Raw genomic sequence first — 24,709 nt, forward strand, 5'->3', positions numbered from 1 at the left:
CTTTTCAGGTCCAAGGTCACTCACCCAACCAACCTCTATGCAAGTGTTCATCAAAATTCTGAAAGGCAAGACACACTTTTTTTGGAATTCACAATTAAAATTCATTCTTAAGAGCAACAAACTGTTGCTTTTAGAATACAAAGGTAAACAGCCAAATTAATCCACCCCCTGTATGTCTTCATGAATCACTGGTCTGAGCATGCCTCCCCCAAAGGAGACTCAAAGCCCAAAACATGACTCATGTAGAATTTCAATTGACTCATCTCCAAGGAGTAGCATAATTGAGCCCTTTCTTTTGGATGGAACTACTGAAACATTCCATTGCACCTGATGCAGAGATAGGATACAATGACCCACCCTCACTAGCAGATCAGCAGGTAACAAGAGCTCTAGGCAGACATTATGAAACTGCCCATAATTTCACAACATAGCCCCACTGTCCCATGCTCTCCTTGTAGACAGTGGCCTGAGTATAAGGGGGTAATGTCTGCGATTGCATTCACAGACGTTGTGAAACTATTTCCTAACAGCTGCACAGGACTATGTTCAGAGCAGCGAACTGTATCGCCTCCTCATATAATGGTTACAGTGAGCTTACAGGAACCTTTTGTTTTCCTCTCTTGTGGAACACTGGGAGGTCTCTCATGACAAACTAATGTGGCCCCAACCCACAGGTAGGGCCAGGGCTGTCATTATGCAAACTAGGCAGCCACCTAGGGTGCAGACTTCAGAGGGGCGTAGTACTGACCTTTGAGGGGCAGTCTTATACAATTTATAATTGTATTCCATGATGTCTTTAAACTAAAATAAAAACTTATGGAAATTATTTTGGGGGGGGTGCCGTTCACCTTGGTAGTTAACTTTACCTAGGACACAAAATAGTTTGGCACAGGCCCTGCCTACAGGTGCAGTCAAGATTGCAGAGAGAACGTGGCCCTTGGTTGTTGGTTTAGTAACTGCGGTGATATTTTAGTAGGATTCCATGTCACCCAATATTACTATGATGGAGCTTTGCAAGCCACCTTGGGCATTTGCTTCAGATGGGAAAGGCAGGATATAAATTTTCAAATATTCTTAGACATTTAAATTTTGAAAATCCTCTAGGACAGTGGTTTCCAAATTGGTGGGTCACAACCACCAGGGGAACCAGAAAATCAGCAGCAGCAACACAGTCACCATGATCGCACTACTGCCTGGCAGGGAAGGGTCCCCCCCCCCCACTTACCTGGGGGTCACTATGGCTCTGCAGAGTGTCTGGGGAGCCTGCGACCCAAGGCTTGGAAATTTTGTAAAAAAGGAAAAACCCACTTCTGGTTTTTATCCTAGAACAGGAAATGGTGTTTTTACCCTTTATATATAATCTCCAGACCCTACAGAGAGCCATAGCAACCATCAGGTAAGTGAAAAAACCCCTTCCTTGCCCAGCAGCAGCATGATTACAGTGATTGTGTTGCGCTCCCCCCCCCCCGCCTTATAGGGTTCCCAACATCTGAGTAGGACTTTGGGAGCTACTTTTCTAGAACCACCTAATGCATGCAAAAGATGTAGTTCTAATACACAATACTAAAAGGAGCAACGTCACCAAACACCCTTTAGATCAAAATGACCAGTACAGGAAAATGATGTTTGTTATATTATCTCCTCCACCTCTTACACTGAATTACACCTGCTTTGACTAAATATTTCTCAAGTCAAGTCATCTATTCATTGAGGTGGGGAGAAGTGTCCTAGATTAGACCCACAGTATAAGGGATTTGGCAAAATGAAACCTTACTGTCACATCAACCATTCTACCTTCCTGTATTCCTGTTCAAGACTGCATTGCAATACTTCCAAAAGAGGCACAGCAGAGCTGGAGTATATTAAAGTACAAATTTATGAAAAAGAAATGTTTAATATTGGAAGTGAAATTGCTCCAAAGGACAGTTCTTTAAAAAAGCATATACTTACATGCTACATTAAGACTACATATAGGTCATGTAGCAAATTCACAGCATATTTAAAATAAAATGTACATATGTGTATATATATTATATATCAGTGCAAATAGTCACATGGTCATCAATAATGCAGTCTTTCAGGGCCATCATAGATTGCCAAACTTTTCTGTTGTCAAACATACAATTGATAGGTTTGCATACTGCTGCATGTTGCAAAATGGAATTTTTGTTAGAGAATTTGGCCCTCAAAACTATTGCAAAAAATTAGTGATTACACAAGACTTCCAATATCTTTCAATACAATAACTTGGATATTAGTAGCAGCCCCCTTGGGTCATCTGTATTTACATGAAAAGCCCTCTTTTCAAACTATATGGTCTTCGAACACAGAATTCTTCAGTCCTTTTTAAATAAAAAATACCCACAGTACATAAATCAGGTCTTTTTTTTTGCTTATGCATTCAAGAATATGCAAGCTAGTATAAACCACCGAGTACCCACGATCAGTAGGTGGTGAGATCCGGCAAAGCTCTAGTATGAATCAAACATTGCTAGAGTTCCATTTTTAAAAAAGCAGAACTCTCTCAACCAAAGCAAGTCATGGCTTTCCCCAGTTCCTCGCATTTCAGTTCAATAGGTTGACTTGGTAGTGTTTGAACTGGATGAATAAGAGGGCTTCTTCCTGGGGTATCTGCTTGAAGTGAGGGAAACTTGCATTCTCTTCGTAGTACGCACACTACGACAGAGAAGAGCATGTTTAAGATGATCCCTAAAATCTTTTGAAACAAAGTAATAGATGAATGGATCGATGCAGCTGTTTATAGTAGAGAGGCACAGTGCTACGATATACAAAGCATATATGTTGCTAGAGTTAAAGTTTTTGATTTGGGAATAGTGCACCACAAGCAGAACATTGCTAGGCAAGAAGCAGATCAAGTACATGGAAAGCACGGTAATGATGAGCTTGATGGCCCTTTTCCGTTTCTTCCCAATGGTTACATCTGTAATCGAAGCATTAAGAGTTTTTATCATGAGAATGTAGGCAACAGATGTGAGGATGGCTGGGAACAAGAAGACTCCAATTGCCAGAGAAAGAAAGTAGTTATACATGTCATGAGCCAGCACTCCATGGGGCAAGACATCATGACATGTAGTGATGTTGAGGCCAGCAATATAAACTGTTTGGTCAACAAGGTACAACGGAACGGTGCCAAGGAAAATTAGTATCCATATCGTCGTGGAGATCCCCACTGCAATTTCCGACTTCTTTCTGGAGTGGACGATGGGGTTCACAATCACCCAGTATCTTTGTACGCTGAGGCATGTCATGAAGAGAATGGAGCAGTACATGTTTCCATAAAAGAACCCAACAAGTACTTTACATAGACCTTCACCATAGATCCAGTTATTGCCATTAATATGGTATGCAATCTTCAAAGGGAACCAGACCACAAAGAGTAGATCTGCCAGTGCCAGGTTGGCCATATAGATCACTGCTGGATGCTTCTTTTTTGTTCTGAAGAAGAAGACCCACAGAGCCATGGCATTGCTTGGTAAGCCAACAACAAACACGACAATGTAGACCAGGGGCAGGAAAACTGTCATCAATTTTCCAGTTAGGAGTCTGCTTGCAAATTCATCCACGCTGTACGCTTTGCTAGAAGTATTGCTTACATTGCTTTGATGGCCAATAAAGCTCCTTCCTTTGACAGTTCCACTTCTCACTAAAAGAAAACAGAACTATTAAACTTTCATTGATAGAAGTGTGACATCCTAAAGCCTACAGAATAAACATGCATTTGGGGGGAGGGGAAGAAGTCCCCCTACATCTTACGTGAGCGATATGTTCCAAGGGTAGACTGTAAAGCCAAAATCACACATAATATTTTAGTTAAGGAAGTTTTGACTAACTCTTTAAGAACTAAAATGACAGTATGAGAGACATGCAAAAACTGAGATACTGAGGGAACAGCAGCTTCATTCTCACTTTGGAGCAAAAACAGAGTAAATCAAATGGCAGGCAGAACTGCTTACACAATGTAAATGGTTGTTTCTCTTGTCTTTCTTTGGGAAATGGCCAAGTATGTATTATTTAAAAATCACACCGCCATGTATAAGATGTGAGCCAACTATAGTTTATTTTGATCACTATGCTATATTCACTTGCTTTTGGACTATATAGCTAGTGGAGGGCAATCTGGTAGTAAGAAGATCAGTTTATCAGGTTGTGTGTTGTCATTTTTCAGATTCCACACAGAAGTAAGAAAAGTGTTTGCAGCAAATAAAAGCAGGAAGGGGCACCAACCCTCTCACATGCTCTCCTTGTACTGTAAGAAACAATTTCTATGGGAAAGAGATAGATACACAAATGATGATGGCTCCATCATGTCTAGTTTGACCTACAATAGCAAACCTGAGCAAACAGTTGTTAAAAAAACCCCATTAACTGTTCAAAAGGGACATTTAGCAATCAAAGAAAAATTGATGCCAACATCAATAACTTGATGTAGGCATCAACCCCTAATGACTTAAACTCACATTTTATTGAAGTTAACATTTAGGGAGCATCTGTCAGTAATAACTGGCCAGCAGGCAAATGCAGGCATTCTTAACCTGTGCTACCAGTTGTCCCTTCCCCACTGGGCTGTTATGTCCTCAGTAAGGCTCATTTCTGGCATTGGAGTCTGGGAGGTAAGAAATAAGCCTGCTCATCTTCCACTTCAAGTATTTCAGGTCATCTGTACATTAGCATTAGGAGACAAACATAGCATATGCTAACCTCATCCTCAATTCACAACATGCATTTCCACCCTAAGCCAATGCAAACTAGGTTCAACGTGAGACAGGGTGTTCCAAGCACCCAGCACAGTCAAGCGTCTCACTTTAGCCTTAGTCAAAGCCAAACCCTCTTATGGTGACATTATTAGCCAGCTGATCTCAGCCCTTTGTTTGCTTACACACATTGTAGACATTAGTACCAGGTGCTTACTGAGCTCATTCACTAAAGACTCACTAATGAATCAGTTATTTATTCAACCCACTTTTTCCTATTCATAGGTACAGTAGGTCAAATATCCTGAAAAACCAGAATGAAAAGTCTGTTTTCACTTCTTATTTCTGCATAGGAGTTGGAGGAAGGAGGGTGAGACAAGAGAATTACCCCCATGTATTTTTGGAAATATTATTCCCTTAGTAGGAAGTTCACAACCTAAAACTTACTCTTACTAGCTGCATTTTTAATGAACTCGTATCCTAAATATACAAGCTATTGGGAACTCCATGAGGACTGGAAGTTGGATTCTTCAGCACAGTGCAAAGCTCTTATTAATGGCATATGAGTGCTGAATGATTGGGCAAATCAAATACCTGTATAGGTCCTTGGCACTAAAAGTGAATGTTACTGTTTACCACCTGTCATCAGAAGATACAGCGGACACCATTTAATGCACACTGCATTCATCACACACAGAGGTGTTGTGCACACTGGCTGTATTCAGGCACAATGCCAAATCATGGCCTGACTTTACAAGAACACCTAGCCTCAGGCTTGTGGGTTCTGTCCCTGACATGCAAAATAAAATGTCTGTTGTTTGTGGCAAACCGTTGCGCGCCATAGTGTTCAAGTCGGGCAAACTATGCAACACAGAAGATTCTCACACATGCAAAGAGACCTTTAAGAAGGACCCTACGGATACAAGTCTACTTATTTTTTAAGATAGTAACACTGATTAAACAAGTAGCAGCAAAACCACAATGTAAATGAACAGAGAAGTGCCATCAGATAGCCCTCAAATAACCTAGCAACCTGTGCAGAAGATGCAGGAGACAGGTGCTTAGATTCAAATAATGTTTACAACAAGAGATCAATCAAAAGGCTCACAAGGCAAATTAAAGAGATTCACACTTTAAAATTTATTAAAAGTTTCAGATCTATAGAACAAATTCAAACCATCACACACACACACACACACACACACACAAGAATTTTGGGAAGGCATAAAGCAAATGCAACACATAAGCTCTCTGTAATCTAATGAGGGCTACATAGCAAAGGCTGATTGATGAATTTCTATTGTTTTGTCTAATGCATATCTTATGCAAACAGCTGGCCTAAATGAATAATCCAGTGAGAATCTCCACTCTTCTCCTGCAGTGGCTCCCCCCACCATCTTCTTCCCACATCTTACAGCACAATCATGTTTACTTGGAAATAATTTCCACTAAATTCAATGTGATTTACTCCCTAGTATAAGCACTAGAATGTTGCTTCAATGAAAAGATGATTTAATAAATTCAGTATAGCAGATCCCGAGAACTAGAGAATGAGAGTTTAAGATTCAACTGGTGTGAAATCTTGCATTTCAGAATAGAACAGGTTGGCTGAACTAAATCTCACCTTCCAAATTTATTGGCATCTCTCCTTGTCTTCAAGAAGTGAGAGACTAGAATTTAATCAAATTGTGCAATCATGCCTGCTAGACATAGGACACTTAAATCAGCATGGGTTTCTTGCTTTCTGTCCATATACCAATATTTCACATTAGGCAGTTACATGATTCACACTCTTGTACGCCACATTAATTCACATTTAACTTGGAGTTCATAATCATTACCCCCACCACCACCTTTGGGTATAATCTTACCAGGTTTACTTAGGGCTGCTAATCTACATAACTACTATGCAAAGTCTCATCATCTTTGGTATTTCTTAACAGCGAAATTTTTTTTTTAAAAAGATGTCTTTCGAAGAGATGCACAACAGTCAAGTTTCCATTAACAAGAATTCAGACAGAAAATCCTGGATTTACTAGCCCACAGTGCATTCAGGGGTCAAGAAAGTAACAACATTTAGAGCTTATAAATTTTGACAGGAATCCTAGTTTTCTGGGAATAAGCCCCACTGAACACAGTAGGGCCAGTTTCAGAATAAACATGCATAGCATTGCAAGTTTTACAAAACTTGTCTTAGTAGTTTTCAAACCATATGCCAGGAAGTCTTGAGGTTTCTCAGGGAGATCCCAGAGAAGATCTCAAAATATCAGCTTGCCCACCAGTATAGATGTTCCCCCAAAGGGTGAAGGTTGCCTGTAAGTAGTATCAGAAACATCCCTAATACACAGATACAGTTGATTATAAGAACAAATGTGCAAATGAAACCTGAAGTTTTTTTTGCTGGCTATGATAAATGACTATGCAGAAAAAAGATTTTAAAATTTTATTTTTATATATAAGTGTAGCTAGAATACTTAATGCACAATATTGGAAAACTACAGACATTCTGTCGATAGAAGAATGGTGGACGAAAGTTATGGACTTTGCAGAAAGCTGACAAACTTACGACCTTACATAAAGACAAAATTTTTTTTATGAAGAACTGGAAATCAATTACTGACTTTCTGCATGAGAGAGAATAATGCGTTAATGTTCTATGCCAATAAAGGTCTTATGTATGTATGCGTTAATGAATTGTGGATTTGAAGATTAGAGTGAAAGGAATAGAGAACATTAATCTGAAGTAATAATTTGAAATGGAATACTTATAATGGGAAGATAAGAGGGGCTGTTGGAAGTGTAACATATATGGGTGGCAATTTAGATTGTTAAGATATAAAGCTGTAATTAGAACATTTGTCTTTGCTTGTGCTACATTATTAGAGGTATTCTTTGTATTTTTTTTAATATATCTTTAATGTTTTTATCTCTTTTCCCCTTACTGTGTTTTTTCTTTTTTCTTCTATTATAAATAAAAGAAATTTAAAAGAGAAAATTTCCTAAGGTACATGGAGTCACATTCACATGCAGACCTCAACATGGCTAGGAAATACTGAATGAAACTTCTGTCCCAGAAAGCTCCCTCCCCCCAATCCTCTGCAGCACACAAGGGTTTGGAACCCAAGGCAGAAAAGACTCCACAGAAGTTTGAAAAAACTCTTGCTGTTAATCTCTACTCTAGAGCTGCAAATGGGGAATGCACTCTGCACATGCTCAGGCCTTCCAAGTTTCTTCTTTGTGTTCTTCAAAAGAGACAGAGTCCTGCACTGAAAGAGACTTAGAGCCCAATCCTATGCGTGTCTACTCAGAAGTAAGTCCCATTATAGTCCATGGGTCTTACTCCCGGGTAAGTGTGGGCAGGATTGCAACCTGGGCTTCAGGTCGAGGAAGCCCTGTCTGCCTGGCAGAAGGAAACAAAAGCGGAGGAACAGAGCGCCTCTGGCTCCGTCGCCGACAGGACGCGCGCTCCCGGCTCATAAATCCTGCAGGAGGAGCACTGCTCCTCCCGAGCAAACAGCGATAAGAGCCCGGGACAAGGAGCCGAGCCAGCGGCTCAGCCTCCCTCACCTGCAGCCGCGAGAGCAGGGCGTCCAGGAGGAGGAAGAGCCAGCCCTACCTGTCTGGGAAGAGACCAGCAGAGCGCCGCTCAGAGCCAGGAGCCCCAGCCAGGGCCAGCGGGAGCGGGAGCGCCCCATCACGGTCCGCGGCACCAGCGCACTCCCGGGCAGTGGGTCGCGCTTCCTGCTCCCGCGATGCGACGACGCCTCGGGAGTTTCGCTGATACCTAAATAGGGAAGAGTGGAGGGCAGGAGGCGGGGCCGGGCGCACCTTAGCCGCAGCAGCCCCGCCCCGCCTCGCTTCTGCTGCCTCTCGCAGCGCGCAGCTTCGGGGAAGGCGCTGCCTGCACAGCATGGAAGGGGGACAGGGGGCGCCTCTGCTTAGGAAACTCCGAGCCCAATCCTATGCTTGTCTACTCAGAAGTAGTCCCCTTAGAGTCGATGGGCCTTACTCCCAGGAAAGTGTGGATAGGATGGGGCTCTCAGGCTGCAATCCTAGCCGCACTTTCCTGGGAGTAAGCCCCATTGACTCTAATGGGACTTACTTCTGAGTAGATATGCATAGGATGAGCTCTGAGGCTGCAATCCTATCCACACCTTCCTGGGAGTAAACTCCATTTACTATAATAGAACTTACATCTGAGTAGACATGCATAGGATGGGGCTCTGAGGCTGCAATCTTATGCACACACTAGCTAGTGGCATAGCTAGAGGGGGTGCAAAGCGCTAAGTTTTGCAGGGTCTCACCGCTGCAGTCCCTCCCCCTCACAGCCATTCCAGACAGTGGGAGCAAAACAAAGGCATCCACACCTTTGCACCCCCTCTAGCTACACCACTGAGCCTAGCTGAAGCACCAATCTCAGAAGCCCAGAAAGATGGGTAGCTGTTTCTAAACAATGTCTATGGGTGTGTTTGGCAGTAATCTTTGAGAGGGCTTCTTGGTAGTGGCCCCTCCCTCTGGATTTCCTGGCCCCCAGTGCCCATTTTTCCACATTAGCTACCTGCCTATCTCAGCAGACCTTTGCTGGTCTGATTTGCACTTTTTTCCCCCTCTTGCTTAGAATATTTAGCATTTTGTTATTGGCGCAGACTCATTTTTTGTTAATGTAATTTACATGTTTTATAAAGTGCCCTGAATAAGAACAGAAAGGCAGGGTATTTTTTTAAAATGTATTCACAAAAATAAACCACCTTGTACAAACAGGCCAACATACTCCTCAATATGGACACTGTCTACCCAGGATGCCTGCTCTTAGTGTCCAGTGGAATAGACTCAGATGTAATTCCCAAGGGCATCTAGAAGCCCACCCTATCATCACCCTCCACAGCTCTCCACTAAAACAAAAAAGGTTGGAGAAAGCCTTGTCAGTTTTACCAATGTTTTACAGCCCAATCCTATGCTTGTTTACTCAGAAGTCCTACTATATTCCTTACTTCCAGGAAAATGCACATAGGATTGCAGCCTTAATGTCTATCAGCACTGCTGGGGAGGCACTGCTGGGGAGGCACAGTGATATTGGGGCATCACAAGAGGTCACCACTGGAGCTAGAGAAAGCTTCTTCCAGTCTCCAAGGGGTCCAGTAGCTTCAGACATAGGCAGAGGATTCCATCACCCACTGGTCCTACTCCCTGCCACCAGCCTTGTTCAGGTTCACTGGCCAGCATCCTCCAGACTTCCCTCATCACCGGCAGGGTTATATAGAGCATCTCCACCCCTTGCTCCACCTCTTCCTTCCAGCTAGGCTGCACAAGCCTGGCTTGACAGCCTCCCAGGCCCCCCAATCCTGCAAGCATTCACTGCATCTGCTTCTCTGGAGCCTGCTGACAGTGACTCTTCTGCCCTTTACCCAGATGTCAGTCACCCAACTGGGCTTATCCCTCGATCACAGCAGGACTGCTCCAACTGTGATTGATGAGGGAAGGGGGGGGGCCACCACGCTCTCAAGTCTCTTGCCTCCTCTGGGTCAGTCCCAATGGCAAGGCAGGGAGGCCCTGTGTTGTTGCTACCGCCTCCTTGGAAAAGCCTGCTGGCCAGAAGTTCAGATGTGTCAGGCAAACTAGGCAAGTGGGGTCCTGGGCCAGATCCTGGACAATTTCTTTTTGAAAATCTAAAATATTAGTGTATTTACACAAGCTTGGTGCATATATATGCACCTTGAAGGAAGCAGCAACATCTCTTTGGAGCAGCAACAATGGTGGCAGGGAAAAGGGGTGGATCAGTGACATTTCCCCAGCACTAGTGAAAATGACAAGGCTTTCCCCCCAAACTCTCTCTTTCATTGGAGAGCAGAAAGGGGGATGGAAATGTGCTTCCATGACTCTATCAAATAAATATCACAACTAAATATCAATCCATACAGCTGCCGAGTTTGATCTCCAAATTGTCCATTTTAGCTGCATACAGTATTATATGAATGAAGATGTTATTTACAAGCCCAAACTTTTTATCATAATTACCTAGACTATGATTCATCTTTGTGCAAGTATAAATAGTACAAGTGATAGGCAGATTACTACAACCACAAAGTTAACAACTTTGCCAGTAACTCAACTCTATGAGTCATCAGCCTCATCCATGGACAGCCCAATTCTATATTGATGCCTTGTCTGCCTGAGTGGTGTATGTCATGGGGCATATGTTGTCCTGTCCCAATTTGTTGAATCCTGCCAACCACACCAATTTGTCCCACCCAAATATTCTAACTCCCTTCTAATGCCCACTTTTTGGCTAATTAACACCCCCTCTTAGAAACAACAGCTGTGGTGTGCAAAGGAATGAACACAGAACTCCTTATCTATAGCAATTAACCAAATTTATTGCTATAAATAAATTATATAAATTTATATATAATTTATAATTTATAATAATAAAATTTATTATAATAAATAATTTATTATAAAATAATAAAATTTATAATAAATAATATATAATAAAAAATAAAATAATAAATATTATAATAATTTATTGCTATAAATAAATTATATAAATAAAGACACTCCCTGCAATTCCTCTTGTCCAGAGGCTTCCCCTCCCCAAAACTCCACTTAACTCAGTGAGTAAAGGTCCAACGCCTCCAGCCCAAGTCCAAGCCAGTCTCCAAAGCACAGTCCAGTCCAGTCTTCTGCCATCCAGTCCTTCCCATAGCAGTCCTCTGCAGCAGAGTCCTCCAGCAGGGTCTCAGCAGTCCTCTCTTCTGTGTCCTCCAGCAGAATCCTGGCAGTCCCCTTCTCCCGTAGGTCCTGGTCCATCCATCCGTGTCCCATAGGTCTGGAATACTATCTTGGGCTTTACTCCTTCTGAAGCTGCCTTTTATTCCTGTATGTCCTGTTGTCCAAATGCAGCTCAGCTGTGAGCTACCTCATTAGCCCATGACCATTCAAAGTCCCATCAAGGTCAAATGAAGCTCAGGTGTCCATTAGAGTATCCATTGGTCATGATTGATTACAGCTGTGGAGCCAGCCCTGCCCTTCCCAGAGCTGTCAAAACATGGGAATCACTGTCAACACCATATCATCCACCTGATCATCTTCTGATCTTCCACTACATATGTCTGCAGATGCTGGTGCAATGACAGCCCTGCTAGTGAAGGCCAGTTGGCATCCATGACACTGGTGCAAGGATACTCTGGTGTACCTTGGACGATTGTGCAACTCTTGCTGGCAAGCAAACCAAAGCGAAATTGACACATGGGTAGTAGGAGTCAATGTACACCATATCCTAAATACCCTTCAGATGATGGGTACACCCCTAATGCCCTAAAAATGATATGCCAAAGAAGAGCTGGTATGGGGTGGAACCCATAGGAACAATGGTGAAAGGAAAAATACCAGAAAACCTTACATTTCACCACCCCATTCCACCCCTTTCTGCAATAGAATAGGATACAGATTACACTTGACAGCCCATCACAGCACACAATCCCCAGGACTTAAGTCCCTGCCAGGGAGACTACATCTCAGATAATAAGCTATGTGGCACATAGGGGCAGATCCAGTGTTTGTGTTTGAGGGGGAACATGAGAACTACCTTAACTGAAATGCCAGACCAAGGAAGGGGAGTGGACAAGCCTCTCCAGATTGTCTCCTTGGAGCTCCCAAAGAAGTAACCTCACTCCTTGGTAATCCAGCTCCTTAAGAGCCTGGCCACTGGGTTGGGGAGTCCCACCCCTTCCAGCGACATGGAGTGCCAGAGTGCCAGCCGGGTACGATCTTGCCACCAACACCCCCACCAGTGGGTGTTCCTCTGGCACCCAACTTCACTTTCTATCCCATCGGGTACCCTTCCCCACTGACACGACAGTTTGGAGAGGCCATGCACCTATTGGCTCCCCCCCTTGGATCTGCTCCTGGTGTCACAGGGCTATAGCTCTTGGCACCCATGTGTCGAAGACACAAAAGAGAACTTTTGTGATGGGTATGGAGAAAGGGCTCTTGGTACACACCGGCTCTTTGCACAACCAACCTGTTGTCCCTCACAAATTGTATGACAAGCTACCTCCTAGTGGGAGGTCTGCCCACTGCCCTTCCTTGGCCTAGCATTTCAGTTAAGGTAGATCGTCTCTCAAAATTCTTTGTAGGGACTCGGTCCCAGAAAGGCTCCACAGACAGACACCCAAGTGGAACCTCCACCACTCTGGAAAGCAATGACAATGCACCCCATGCAGGCAAGTGAAGGAGGGGAGGGCATCTTTGGGGAGAGGGGTGTGGCCAGCCATGCAAAAATGAGTGCCTTGTGCATATCTTACAGCCACTATAAACGTGACCCATGTTGGAAATAACAAATGCATACTCTGGACTAAGGATTGAGGCCACACTAATGGATTGGGGTTAGCAAACCTTGTCTTCATGTATGGGCATTTGGCTCAATTCAGTTGTTCTACTCTAGTCTCTCTATGGGCCAGACTAGACATGAAGAGGGAGATACTAGTCAAGAAAATCTCCCATGTTGGATTTTTCAATTAATTAGTCCCACATAGCTGCTTTGAAGATTGAGGACATGGTAAAGTGGGTTAATTCTCTCTCCTTTGCATAATTTCCCCAATCTGAACCACATCTATCAAATGCTGCTGTTAGCTCTGGGGGGGGGGGGTTTACATACTGGTACTCCATCTTCCCTGAAGTTACAATTCTTTTGTGGGGCTTTTGTATTTTCAAAAAAGTCACTAACAGCTGCAACAAGTATGTGAAGAAAAAAACAGTAGCACTGTAGGGAAAGACAGTATAGTAATGAGATGTAAGTAAAGGGAATAGACCCGGTCAAACTCACAAACAAAGGGTCTAATCCAACTTTCCATGCCCAATGCAGCCACAATGCAGCCCTGAGATAAGAGAACAAAAGTTCCCTTGCCTTGAGGAAGCCTTTATGCCCCTCCATTGCAGGGTACATCACACACCCTGTCAGTATGACTGCATCAGCACTGGATAGCTGGTTTGAATTGGGCCCAGAATTGTTTTGCTAGAATTACTGATATGATTTACTGAAATCACATGTCATAATTTTGTGAAGGCATACGCCTTCTCACCTGTGCTGGAGCATACATCTATTCACTTTTTATTATTACTATTATTAACAGTATTTATATACCACTTTTCAACTAAAAGTTCACAAAGCGGTTTACAGAGAAAAATCAAGTAACTAAATGGCTCCCTGTCCCAAAAGGGCTCACAATCTAAAAAGATGCAAATGAATACCAGCAGACAGCCACTAGAACAGACAGTGCTGGGGTGAGGTGGGCCAGTTACTCTCTCCCTGCTAAAAAAAGGAGCACCCACTTGAAAAAGTGCCTCTTACCCAATTAGCAGGGGTAAAATGCAATATTTTAAAATGTTGGCACACTGCCAACATAGCACAGGAGATTGTTTCCTTTTACCTAAATTGTGTAGGTAGTGGATATTGTACAGTGGAAACCTACGCTTACATAAACCTAGAACATGGATCATGCAGACATGGAATAGTGGCACTTACGCACCCCCTTTTCCAAGTGGAATAATGTTTGCACTTGAGAGTTTCGCTCACTAAAATGTAGAAGGAAAGCAAACATGAGTCATTAATGTATGTAAACTTATCCTTGACCTGCATTAGATCACCTGGATTCTGCAATGAAAGACAAAGAGCTTCTTAAACACCAGTTTCTTCATGACTCATGCAATGCCACTGATACATTTCAGCTCCATTATCTCTGCCCCAGGGCTTCATTGTAGGTTAATGTTATAAACATGTGATAAAAACAATCTATGCTTATTTTCCCCTTTAGCTTGTTTCTGCACCCCAGGATTCTTTTCAACCTAAATTAATCATTGTTTTGCTTTTGTAAGTTTACTGCTTTCAGCAGTGCTGGCACTAGGTTGCTAGGAGTGTTGTGGCAAACTCCTATACTGGGCCCCACAAGGCATCCCCCCCCTTACCAAGGGATGGCCTGTTGGGTGCTGTAGCTGCCACTGTGCTTTTGTTTACAAGCTCTTTGAAAAGAAAGAGTAAAGGGACTTATAATAGTCCTTAAAAGCTAAGGAGTAGATGCGCAGTAGAGAAGGCATGCTATGACTTCAAACATCATTCCAAATTCTATTGAAGTTCATATCTGCCTCTTATTAACAATAATTTTTTTGCTTGATCTCTGTTTAGAATGACTAATACCAACATAATTTCCTTCTTTAATAATAATAATCTGTCTCACTCAGTCTTTTTACAATGTGCTAAATTGTATTGGCAACCTTCAGTCTTGAAAGACTATGGTATCGAGCTCTGAAAGGTAGTTCTGGCACAGCGTCTAGTGTGGCTGAAAAGGCCAATCCGGGAGTGACAATCCCTTCCACACCGGGAGCAAGTGCAGTCTGTCCCTGGTCTGTCTCCCTGGCTATGGGCCTTCCTTCTTTGCCTCTTAGCCTCAGACTGTTGGCAAAGTGTCTCTTCAAACTGGGAAAGGCCATGCTGCACAGCCTGCCTCCAAGCGGGCCGCTCAGAGGCCAGGGTTTCCCACTTGTTGAGGTCCATCCCTAAGGCCTTCAGATCCCTCTTGCAGATGTCCTTGTATCGCAGCTGTGGTCTACCTGTAGGGCGCTTTCCTTGCACGAGTTCTCCATAGAGGAGATCCTTTGGGATCCGGCCATCATCCATTCTCACGACATGACCAAGCCAACGCAGGCGTCTCTGTTTCAGCAGTGAATACATGCTAGGGATTCCAGCACGTTCCAGGACTGTGTTGTTTGGAACTTTGTCCTGCCAGGTGATGCCGAGGATGCGTCGGAGGCAGCGCATGTGGAAAGCGCTCAATTTCCTCTCCTGTTGTGAGCGAAGAGTCCATGACTCGCTGCAGTACAGAAGTGTACTCAGGACGCAAGCTCTGTAGACCTGGATCTTGGTATGTTCCGTCAGCTTCTTGTTGGACCAGACTCTCTTTGTGAGTCTGGAAAGCGTGGTAGCTGCTTTACCGATGCGCTTGTTTAGCTCGGTATCGAGAGAATGAGTGTCGGAGATCGTTGAGCCAAGGTACACAAAGTCATGGACAACCTCCAGTTCATGCTCAGAGATTGTAATGCAGGGAGGTGAGTCCACATCCTGAACCATGACCTGTGTTTTCTTCAGGCTGATTGTCAGTCCAAAATCTTGGCAGGCCTTGCTAAAACGATCCATGAGCTGCTGGAGATCTTTGGCAGAGTGGGTAGTGACAGCTGCATCGTCGGCAAAGAGGAAGTCACGCAGACATTTCAGCTGGACTTTGGATTTTGCTCTCAGTCTGGAGAGGTTGAAGAGCTTTCCGTCTGATCTGGTCCGGAGATAGATGCCTTCTGTTGCAGTTCCAAAGGCCTGCTTCAGCAGGACAGCGAAGAAAATCCCAAACAAGGTTGGTGCAAGAACACAGCCCTGCTTCACTCCGCTTCGGATGTCAAAAGGGTCTGATGTGGAGCCATCGAAGACAACAGTGCCCTTCATGTCCTTGTGGAAGGATCTGATGATGCTGAGGAGCCTGGGTGGACATCCAATCTTGGGGAGAATCTTGAAGAGGCCGTCTCTGCTGACCAGGTTGAAAGCCTTTGTGAGATCTATGAAGGCTATAAAGAGTGGCTGTCGTTGTTCCCTGCATTTCTCCTGCAGTTGTCTAAGGGAGAATACCATATCAGTGGTGGACCTGTTGGCTCGGAATCCACACTGCGATTCTGGATAGACGCTCTTTGCAAGTACCTGGAGCCTCTTTAGTACAACTCGGGCAAACAGCTTTCCTACAGCGCTAAGGAGAGAGATACCGCGGTAGTTGTTGCAGTCACCCCTGTCACCTTTGTTCTTGTACAGCGTGATGATGTTTGCATCCCTCATGTCTTGAGGTACTCCACCTTCTCTCCAGCAGAGACAGAGGATTTCATGCAGCTCAGTGACGATGATCTCTTTGCAGCATTTTAGGACTTCAGCAGGGATGCTGTCTTTTCCAGGTGCCTTGCCAAAGGCAAGGGAGTCCAGGGCCACGTGAAGTTCTTCTAGGGTTGGTTCACTGTCAAGCTCTTCCAGCACAGGCAGGCACTCAATGTTGTTCAGTGCTTCTTCGGTGACTACATTTTCTCTGGAATATAGCTCAGAGTAGTGCTGCACCCAGCGTTCCATCTGCTGCGCCCGATCCTGGATGACCTCGCCTGTGGCAGACTTCAGAGGGGCAATTTTCTTCTGTGTTGGACCTAGGGCCTGCTTGATACCATCATACATCCCCTTGATGTTGCCCGTGTCAGCTGCTATCTGTATCTCGGAACAGAGCTGGAGCCAGTAGTCGTTAGCACATCTCCTGGCAGTCTGTTGGACTTTGCTGCGAGCAGTTCGGAGGACCTGCAGGTTGCGCTCACTGGAACAGGCCTTGTATGCTGCTTGAGCTCTCCTCTTTTCCTCAATGACTGGTGTCAACTCCTCAGAGTGGGCTTCAAACCAGTCTGCCGCCTTGTTGGTCTTCTTGCCAAATATGGACAAGGCGGTGTTGTAAACGGTATTCTTGAAATGTTCCCATCTGTTGGATGCGTTTGCGTCGGCCGGGCCTGGAAGAGATTCCTCAAGCGCTTGTGCAAATTCCTCCACTTTTCTCTGATCCCGGGTCTTGCTGGTATCAATGCGAGGTCTTCCTTCCTTTTTCGTGTGATACAGTCGCTTTGTTTGCAGTTTCACTCTGCTGCACACCAGGGAGTGGTCAGTGTCGCAGGCAGCACCATGATAACTGCGTGTGATCTTGATGCTGGGAAGGCTGGAGCGTCTGGTGAGGATCAGGTCGAGCTGGTGCCAGTGCTTTGATCTTGGATGTCTCCAAGAGACTCTGTGTTGGGGCTTTGTGTTGAAGAACGTGTTGCTGACACAGAGACCGTGATGACAGCAAAACTCTAGCAGGCGTTGGCCATTTTCGTTCATCCTCCCAGTGCCAAACTGACCTAAGCAAGTGGGCCATGAACTGTTATCAGCACCAACTCTAGCATTGAAATCGCTGAGGATGAACAATGGCTCTTTTACAGGGATTTTCTTGACAGTGGTGGCCAGGTCATCATAGAATTTGTCTTTGGCTTCTGCTGGAGACGACAGAGTCGGTGCATAAGCACTGATGAGAGTGATAGGTCCTGCTGATGACTGGAGCTGCAGGGACAAAATTCTTTCACTTCCCACAGTAGGTGGGATGATGGATTTCAGCAGGGTATTTCTGACCGCAAAGCCAACGCCATGTTCCCTGGTTTCGTTTGGTGGTTTTCCCTGCCAGAAAAATGAGAAATTTCTCTCCTTAACAGATCCGGAATCTGGCAGCCTAGTCTCTTGAAGGGCGACGATGTCCATCTGCAGTCTGCTCAGCTCCATGTCGATGACAGCTGTTTTGCATGCGTCGTCTATTTCTTGCAGGTCATCAGAGAAGCCAGGTGTCATTGTCCTAACGTTCCAGGTGCCCAGCTTTAGGGCAGTAGTTTTCTGTTTTCTGTTGCATGGTGCAGAGTTGTCGATCCGCTTGTCGGTTTTCACCCTAAACCCCACGCACCCCATGAGGTTAACGGACCGTGGCGAGGCAACACCTTACTGGCTGGGGACTGCCCAGCTTAAGGCGGGCGGTAGCTGCCCAATGAGATGCAATGATCTCTCCCACCATCGGAAGCAGCCCCTGGCGTCATGCTCTACGCCAATCGAGCAAAGACTTATAACTGGTAAACTGCTGCTTCCCGTGTTGTGCCGACGCCGTATGGCGAAGTTGGAGTGTCCTCTCCAGTGCGCGAAGCCTGGGTAAAGAAGGTATGGAGGATAGGCTGTTACCCATGCAGCAAATGTGCATGGGTAACAAATTTAGCAAATTTAGCAAATGTGCTAAATAATATTCTGTTTAACTTGAACATCTGCTGCCAGAATCCAAAAGATACACAAGAAAAATACTTATCCACATTCCATATCATATTCCCACAAAGGTTAAGAAATAGTATTAGGCTGAAAATGTATGTTCTTCAATTACTGAAGTTTAACAGTATTTCCTGTCTAATATTATAGATCTTCTTTACAATTCAAACCTGTTGTTTATACTAAAGCAGTGGTTCTCAAACTTTTAGCACCAAGACCCACTTTTTAGAATGAGAATCTGTCAGGACCCACCAGAAGTGATGTCATGAACAGAAGTGACAACATCAAGCAGGAACATTTTTAACAATCCTAGGCTGCAATCCTAGCTACACTTAACCAGGAGTAAGTCTCATTTACTATCTTTAACAGCTGTTAAAAGTACAGATCTGTAACATTTTCTCAAATGCAGTCTTATACCATAGTAGCATAAAATCTAATTAAAAATAAAATATTGAAATGAATGGGAACCCACCTGAAATTGGCTTGTGACCCACCTAGTGGGTCTTGACCTACAGTTTGAGAAACACTATAAGGGGTAACCTATTAGTCTAGACCAGGGGTGTCAAACATAAAGCCCAGGGGCTGGATGTGGCTAGTGGAAGTTCTTTATCTGGCCTTCAGACTCTCCCAGCACCACCATTAGCTGCTCTCAGCTATGGAGCTGGGCTGAGGTGTTACTGCTCAAGGACAGTCTGTATGATAATTGGGCTCTCCCATATCTTGAAATATGATTGACACCTGCTTACCTGTCTCAGACCCCCCCCCCCTCAGCCAAACCTGTAGCAACCATCAATACAGTGCAACAAAGAACCAAAACTGGGGGGGGGGGGGGAGAAGGCAAGAAGATAGAAAAAGCATGAATTTAGGGGGAAAGCTTATAAGAATTAACTGCTCTGCTATCAGTTGGCAGTGTTTCTTGGCAAACTAACAAAGCGTCCAGCTAGCTAACCAGACACCTGCAAGAGATGAACTTTAGAAGACAGCACACATTTTAATTAGATAAGCAAGCATCCTTGAACAAGTCAAAGTGAGACAAGGCTACTCCGTCCTTGAAAGTAATGAGAGGGCAAGAAGATGAAAGGGACAGAATGGAAAGTATCAGGAAACTTCTGCTTTTGGAGACTCTTTGTTTGAATTGCAACTGAAATAGAGGCAGGCCATTGGGGACTAAAAGTTACTTGAAAAGTTTAAGAGAGCAAAGAAGCTGGCTGAAGCCTTAGTTCAGAGAGATGACACTTTAGCAGGTGCTAGGCAACCACTGAAGAGGAATTAGGTCATTTCTTAGCGAGGATATACACCACTATGCCTGCCAATATCTTTCATGCTTTTTAGGGCAAAAGACATATCCCTTAATACCAACGTACTCAAGGTAACTGGTCAAGATAGTTATATAGAATTAAGACACAGAAGTCAAAATGCTTGATTTTAGTGAAACCGTTAAAGGAAGTTTAAAGGTCTTTGCTTCGCAGAGGTTTGCAGAGGGCCCCACAGTGTTTTACTAAAACCAGGAGAAGAAATGCAGAAGAGAGAAGATCGGTGGCTCAAGCAAGGCCATCCTAATTAGGATGAGTCTGAAGGGGATGTATGCCAAGAAATGGGTCTGAAGTTCTGCCAGAGATGAGGTCTTCACACCTGTGTTTGTACCCTCTTTTAATGATGTTACCTGTCAAACAATCTGTATAATTGGAAGGTTCAGCACTAGGTCAACACTGGGTCAGTACTGGAAACTTTGTGATTCAATATGTTTAATTGTTTAATTTCACCTTTTTTGGAGACCTGTAACTTGAAGCTCACTTATGAGGTGTCTCTAAGGTTATCTACAGTCTATTAAGAGTTTGCCCCATCTATGATGTGGATTTTCAGCAAATAGAAAGTATAGATTTCAAACAAAGAGCCTAGAATTGTATAAAAAGTGTCCCACTCCTCTGAAGAGTGCCTTCTGGATTTGAGCTAAGTCTGCCAGAGGCCACAGACATGTCTTGCTGAAACAATAAACAGCCTTCATAACCTTCCACCTCTCAGTGTCTTGCTTATTTAGTCTCAGCGGCACTGGACAGACCCACCCCTGTCTACCAACTGGTGCTGCCCTTCTGGGCAGGGTACGACATGATCAAAATTTGTGGGGTTTTTTGTTTGTTTTTACAGCTCTTTGGAGACTCACAGAGACCCGCAGAGGGGGTTGTACAGACAGACAGCCATAGTAACCTCCAGGTAAGTTAAAAAAAAAACAAACCCTTTCCTATGAGGACTGCATTGCTGCCGTCTCCCCTCCCCCGCAAACACTGCTATACACACTTACCTGGAAGTAAGTCCTATCAAATTCAATGATACTTCTCAGTAGACATACATAGGATTGTGCTATTATTATAATACTTTGTATTCGTATGGCCACATGCTTTATATCAATGTTGCTGTACAATAAACATGTAAAGTAAATGCTATTAACTGCTTATTGCAAGCAGGGAGCTGAAACTGAGAGCAAGCGGCAAGCTTAGTCCACCCAGTAAACTCATGGCTGAGGTGAAATTCAAACCTGAGAAGTCCTGATTTACATTTCAGTCTCTTAGCTGCTATAATACATCAGCATTACTACATTACCAGTTATGACAGAATTATGGTAAATGAAAGCTGGATGTACTAAAGATCCACTTTATCTGTAGTAGATTTACAAAGATCAAAGATCAGAGATCAGTTTGTTCCCGGACAAACAGTTCGTTCCTGGACCAGTTGATGAAAATTAAAACTCAGACATTTTTTAAAAATTGCAGCATTGTCTTTATCTGAAGAGATAGGATTAAAACCATGATGCAAATGATAGATGTCTATTACAAAACTATAATCCAAGTAGATGTGATGAAACACTAACAGCCCTGAAGAAGAAATGGCAGGAGATCTACGGAGAAAGTTAAGTATGATGAACAAGGCTGTAGGCAAACCCAGTTGTGCAACAGCTTCTGAGCACAAGGGATGCTGTTGAGGTACGCAGCCGACACCGCAACTCCAGAGACCCAAGGTCAGGCAGATACTCCCAAAAAATAACGAGGCACAGACACGGCAGTGCTTCACCACCAGATGTCCTTTACTTGAAGTTATATACAATATTTACAGTGCAAAGGCCGCACAGCAAGCGCACAGCAAGATAGCACTTTTCTCAACTCCACCGACATAGCTTCCCACAGACACTCCACATAACATCTTCCGCACAGCAGCGTGCACAGGCTGCTATATATATATTGGCACTGGCCAATGGGAAGCGGGCTACGATCTGATGGCAGTATGACTCATAGTCTTGTGACTTGGTATTGCAGGGTATTGCCCTGTTGCATCAGCCAATCCCATGATGCACCTGGGCTACACTGCTTGTATGCAGGCCAAGACATCAGGTCCTAGCCTTGCCCTATCTGGCCTGCAAATTTACTATAGGCCTGGGGCACATATCATAACAGATGCAGTGATAACCAGTTGTCACTTGGTGGGAAAAGGCATGCCCTAAATCGATAGCATATGTGGGTATAACACAATTTGAAAACCATGCCATTCCCATTTTGTATTAATTAATCAGGATCTAGAATATATCTGCCATCAGTGCAGCACTCCTTAAAACCCAATGGATTTTATGTTACCTCAAAGATGTGAAACATTCATCTCAGAATGAAGATGAGGTTAGGATCATTAATGTCAGAGCAAGAATGCAAGGTCAGAAGCAGACTTTTCCCAGACAGTTTGTTTATTTGCTGGGTGGTGGCCTTGGTGGGTTCAAAGAAAACACCCAAGCCAAGAGCTGGAACAATGAAGCACAATCTAAAGGAACAATCTCAGAATGCTCAGGATGTTTGATGTCTTGGAAATTCCCTCTTTAGATAAGAGTGTCTGTTAGGAATTTCCCTGCACTCCAGTGCAACAGTGAGAGATACTGTTAAACTATATGTAGTAAGTGATATGCAGTGTCATGTCCTCTTAACCACCACTCTAGAACCTGCAGTTCCTTATATTAAAAGACTCACTTTGCAAAGCTTAGCACTTCCGATGTAGGTGAAAGACACAATTTATGCTCTTGTGCATCCTCCATTTATCCCAACAGCACTTTGTTTTTCAGAGAGATTACAGCCTATGGGCGCAATCCTAACCCATTTTCCAGCACCGCCATAAGGGCAATGCATATTCTAAGTAAGGAAACAAACATTCCTTTACTTTGAGGAGGCCTCCATGAGTGCCACCCAACTGCAGGGTGCACCACATGTCCCATTGGCACAGCTATGCCAGTGCTGGAAAGTTGGTTAGGATTTGAGCCTGTGTCTCTGAACATTTTAAAATGCCTTACTGGGTCAGAAATGGGACAAATGTGATGTTGGGTTGTTGAAAGTAGGCCCATTGACTGAGAAGAAAATATTCAACCAGGCTGTTGAGTAGAGTCAGTGCTGGATTTTCCCTTTATCCGTGCTCTTCTCAGCTAAAAGCTTCTCTTGTTTTGCTGGCTGTATTGATTTTTTTTTTTAACTGATGGCTGTTTTATTGACTCTCTTCTGCATGTACCTATTTGGTCCATCTGTGTTGTTTTTAACCATGTTCATTGTTTCAGGTTTTTCAGCTAGAATTGTAATTTTACTGGCGGATTGTCAGTCAATTTGGAGACTTCTTTAGTCAAAAAGCAGTAGATATATACTGGGAATGAATGAATGTTTGCACCAAACCCAAATGAAAATGGTTCCCAAATGGCCCACAACCTGTGAACCTACAAAGCATATGCCTTAGCTGCTTGTGTGAAAGCACACTCTTGCTTTCACCTGACCAGCCATGACACCAAGGCAATGTTGGGGCAATGCAACATGGAGCAGAGTGCTTGGCTTGGCTTAAACATAAGAAAGCAAGAATCAAATCCACTCTCAGCTAGGAAGCTCAGTAAGCAGTCTGAACTGCCTACTGAGTGGTGTGGTGTGACTAGCAATGTTCTGAGCTACTTGAATAAAGGACAGGATGCAAATGTAACAGAGCAAGCACAGTGGCTATGAAAATGCCTTTTCATGCATCAGTGCATTTACTAGCATTGCAAAGAGATGCTATGGTGCTAGGTCACAAAATGTTCCCAGTAGGAGTTAATCTCAGCTGTGTTATGTCACCATTGTAATAATTACCATCAAAAGTGGTCATACAGGAGTTAGGATCTGGAATACACCCTGGTGTAATTTTCTCCCCGTGACTTCAAATGAATCACACCAAGCAATTCACTGTTCCAATAAGAATTATGCTTAGGACAACACCTGAATATATAAAAGGGTGTGTGAGTGTATGTGTTTAGGACATTCTCACAATACAGCTTCTTAGCTACACTTTGCACTTGATCTGGAAATTAAAAAAAAAAAAGGAATTCTGGAACTTACTTCATTTGGCAGACTATATCTTTGGTTCAGTGGCTTGTTGTCTGTTACTGAAGGTCTGGCCTGGCCTCAGGTGCCTTCCCAAGTGACTAGTAACAGGTATTTCTTGCTTAGAAGTGGGAAAGTGAGGAAATGAGTGCATCAGGGAGGGAACGAGAGGACAGGTTTGGCTGTTATTAAGCTGACCAAATGCAGGAGTGAGTCTAATGCAGAACACACTTGCTAGTTTTTAAATTATACCTAAGCAGAGAGCCTTGCATCCATATTCAAAAAGAGACATTGCAATCTTTATTGCAGAGCAGCTCTGGATTTCATCAGTTTTGTTTTGAAATCTTATCTTGTAATGCCATTAAACAGTCAGCATAGCCCAGCCTTGTCATTCAACTTTAAATAGATAGTATAGTATTTTATAAGGTTGGACTATAGGCGGGGAAGGGCCCTTTTTCTTAGCTCAGTTAATGTGAATGCTTCCTTTTGTGATCGCCTCTTCCTTTTGCATGACTCTTTCAGGGAAAGCACTAGGAGTCCTTGGTCCCAAAAGCAACCCACAATATAAGAGAAGACCCCTTGCTTAGCAGGAAAAGGAAATGAGGTTTTCTCATTAAATGAGGTGAATAAAAGAGGCAGGCCTTTCTTACACAGTGTGAAGTACTAGTCTCATGAAGACTAGTGGTGGGCTACTTGCGTGGGTGGGCTACCCACCCACATGGGCTACTTGCGTATATAAATGC

At 43.8% G+C, this 24,709-nt stretch overlaps 1 protein-coding gene across 1 annotated transcript; it reads right to left on the bottom strand.

Moving 5' to 3' along the window:
• Window positions 1–2,251: 2,251 nt before the first annotated feature.
• F2RL1 (F2R like trypsin receptor 1) lies at window positions 2,252–5,554 on the bottom strand. The gene is made up of 3 exons (XM_066612542.1): window positions 5,542–5,554; window positions 3,775–3,861; window positions 2,252–3,664 (listed from the first exon to the last, which is right to left on the bottom strand). Exons 1-3 carry the CDS (start codon window positions 5,552–5,554, stop codon window positions 2,571–2,573), a joined length of 1,194 nt encoding a protein of 397 aa, XP_066468639.1. The 3' UTR covers window positions 2,252–2,570.
• Between the last annotated feature and the right edge of the window lie 19,155 nt (window positions 5,555–24,709).

Source organism: Tiliqua scincoides, chromosome 2 (assembly GCF_035046505.1).
Source record: "Tiliqua scincoides isolate rTilSci1 chromosome 2, rTilSci1.hap2, whole genome shotgun sequence".
NCBI lineage: Eukaryota > Metazoa > Chordata > Lepidosauria > Squamata > Scincidae > Tiliqua > Tiliqua scincoides.

Bases quoted from the DNA above. Each gene is read 5' to 3' on its own strand.
- F2RL1 (XM_066612542.1), bottom strand. The intron at 3,665-3,774 runs GTAAGATGTAGG...GTTTTCTTTTAG, and splicing joins CCTTGGAACATATCGCTCAC to TGAGAAGTGGAACTGTCAAA.